Below are 1,397 nucleotides of genomic sequence, written 5' to 3' on the forward strand. Positions count from 1 at the left end.
ACTGCCGAAAGCTCCAAACACCACCACCCCAGTAATTCACTTCCTTCAAAAAAGTAACATCTATTCCTACAAGACACACCTACTAATAGTGCCACTGCTTAGGGCCAAGCATATTCAAATTAACACAGTATATATCTACTATAAATACTTTCATACATTTAAATATGATTAGNACATGCAAGGCTTTACCACATTGGCTATATCGATAAGGTTTCTCTCTAGTATGTGTTCCTTTATGTATTCAGAGACTCCTGTGGCATTTAAAGGATTTTCCAACTTAACTACATTCACAAGTGTTGGGAGCCGACCTGAGGCTCACAAGAAATGGGGTACACCTGGGAGGCAGACTGTAGCTGAAAGAGAGAGAACTAGACAGTCATGAGAAATAATGGAGCTAAGTCAAGGTTCCTGATCCAAGCTCAAATGTTTAATAGCAAATGTGCTTATAAAGGGGACAAGGCCCATTCCCACCAAGCCATTCTTGGTGCCTGGAACTAGCTGCAGGTGATGACCTGCAGGACAGTGTGTAGTCTCTGGAATATCTCAGGAGCCTCTCAGCAGGTAGCAAAGTCTTGATGAAGAACAGTGGCAGTGGCTGAACAATAGAGTGATCTAGAGAGGAAGGCTCCACCCCAGGAAGTCTTATTCTCAGTGGCAGCAAGGTCAAAGTCTGGATCAGCCTGCTTCAGGCTGGGAGAGCCTACACACAAGATTTCCGTCCATTACTACATTGATTACATTCATAAGGTTTCTCTCCAGTATGGGTTCTTTTATGATATCTGAGACCACTGTGACAGGAAAAGGCTTTACCACATTGATTACATTCATAAGGTTTCTCTGCAGTATGTGTTCTTTTATGACATTGGAGATGAGAGGGTCTTGTAAAGGCTTTACCACATTGATTACATTCATAAGGTTTCTCTCCAGTATGTGTTCTTTTATGTCTTTTGAGAGTAGTGGTTGTTGCAAAGGCTTTACCACATTGATTACATTCATAAGGTTTCTCTCCAGTGTGTGTTCTTTTATGTCTTTTGAGAGTAGTGGTTGTTGCAAAGGCTTTACTACATTGATTACATTCATAAGGTTTCTCTCCAGTATGTGTTCTTTTATGACTTTGGAGATGACTGGGTGTTGCAAAGGCTTTACCACATTGATTACATTCATAAGGATTCTCTCCAGTATGGGTTCTTTTATGATATCTGAAACTACTGTGACAGGAAAAGGCTTTACCACATTGATTACATTCATAAGGTTTCTCTCCAGTATGGGTTCTTTTATGATATCTGAGACTACTGTGACAGGAAAAGGCTTTACCACATTGATTACATTCATAAGGTTTCTCTCCAGTATGTGTTCTTTTATGACTTTGGAGATGACTGGGTGTTGCAAAGTCTTTA

The 1,397-nt window shown here is 40.4% G+C and overlaps 1 protein-coding gene across 1 annotated transcript in view; it reads right to left on the bottom strand.

The window, feature by feature from the left end:
• Window positions 1-619: 619 nt before the first annotated feature.
• The window catches only part of LOC115030314 (zinc finger protein 120-like), a 1,105-nt gene continuing 327 nt past the window's right edge, over window positions 620-1,397 (bottom strand). The window contains exons 2-3 of the mRNA XM_029473847.1: window positions 1,147-1,392; window positions 620-810 (exon numbers count right to left, since the gene is read on the bottom strand). Coding sequence (XP_029329707.1) covers window positions 701-810; window positions 1,147-1,392 — 356 coding nt within the window. The 3' untranslated portion in view covers window positions 620-700. The remainder of the gene's footprint in view (window positions 811-1,146; window positions 1,393-1,397) is intronic.

The sequence above is a fragment of the Mus caroli genome, unplaced genomic scaffold (genome assembly GCF_900094665.2).
Source record: "Mus caroli unplaced genomic scaffold, CAROLI_EIJ_v1.1 scaffold_23011_1, whole genome shotgun sequence".
NCBI classification, from domain to species: domain Eukaryota; kingdom Metazoa; phylum Chordata; class Mammalia; order Rodentia; family Muridae; genus Mus; species Mus caroli.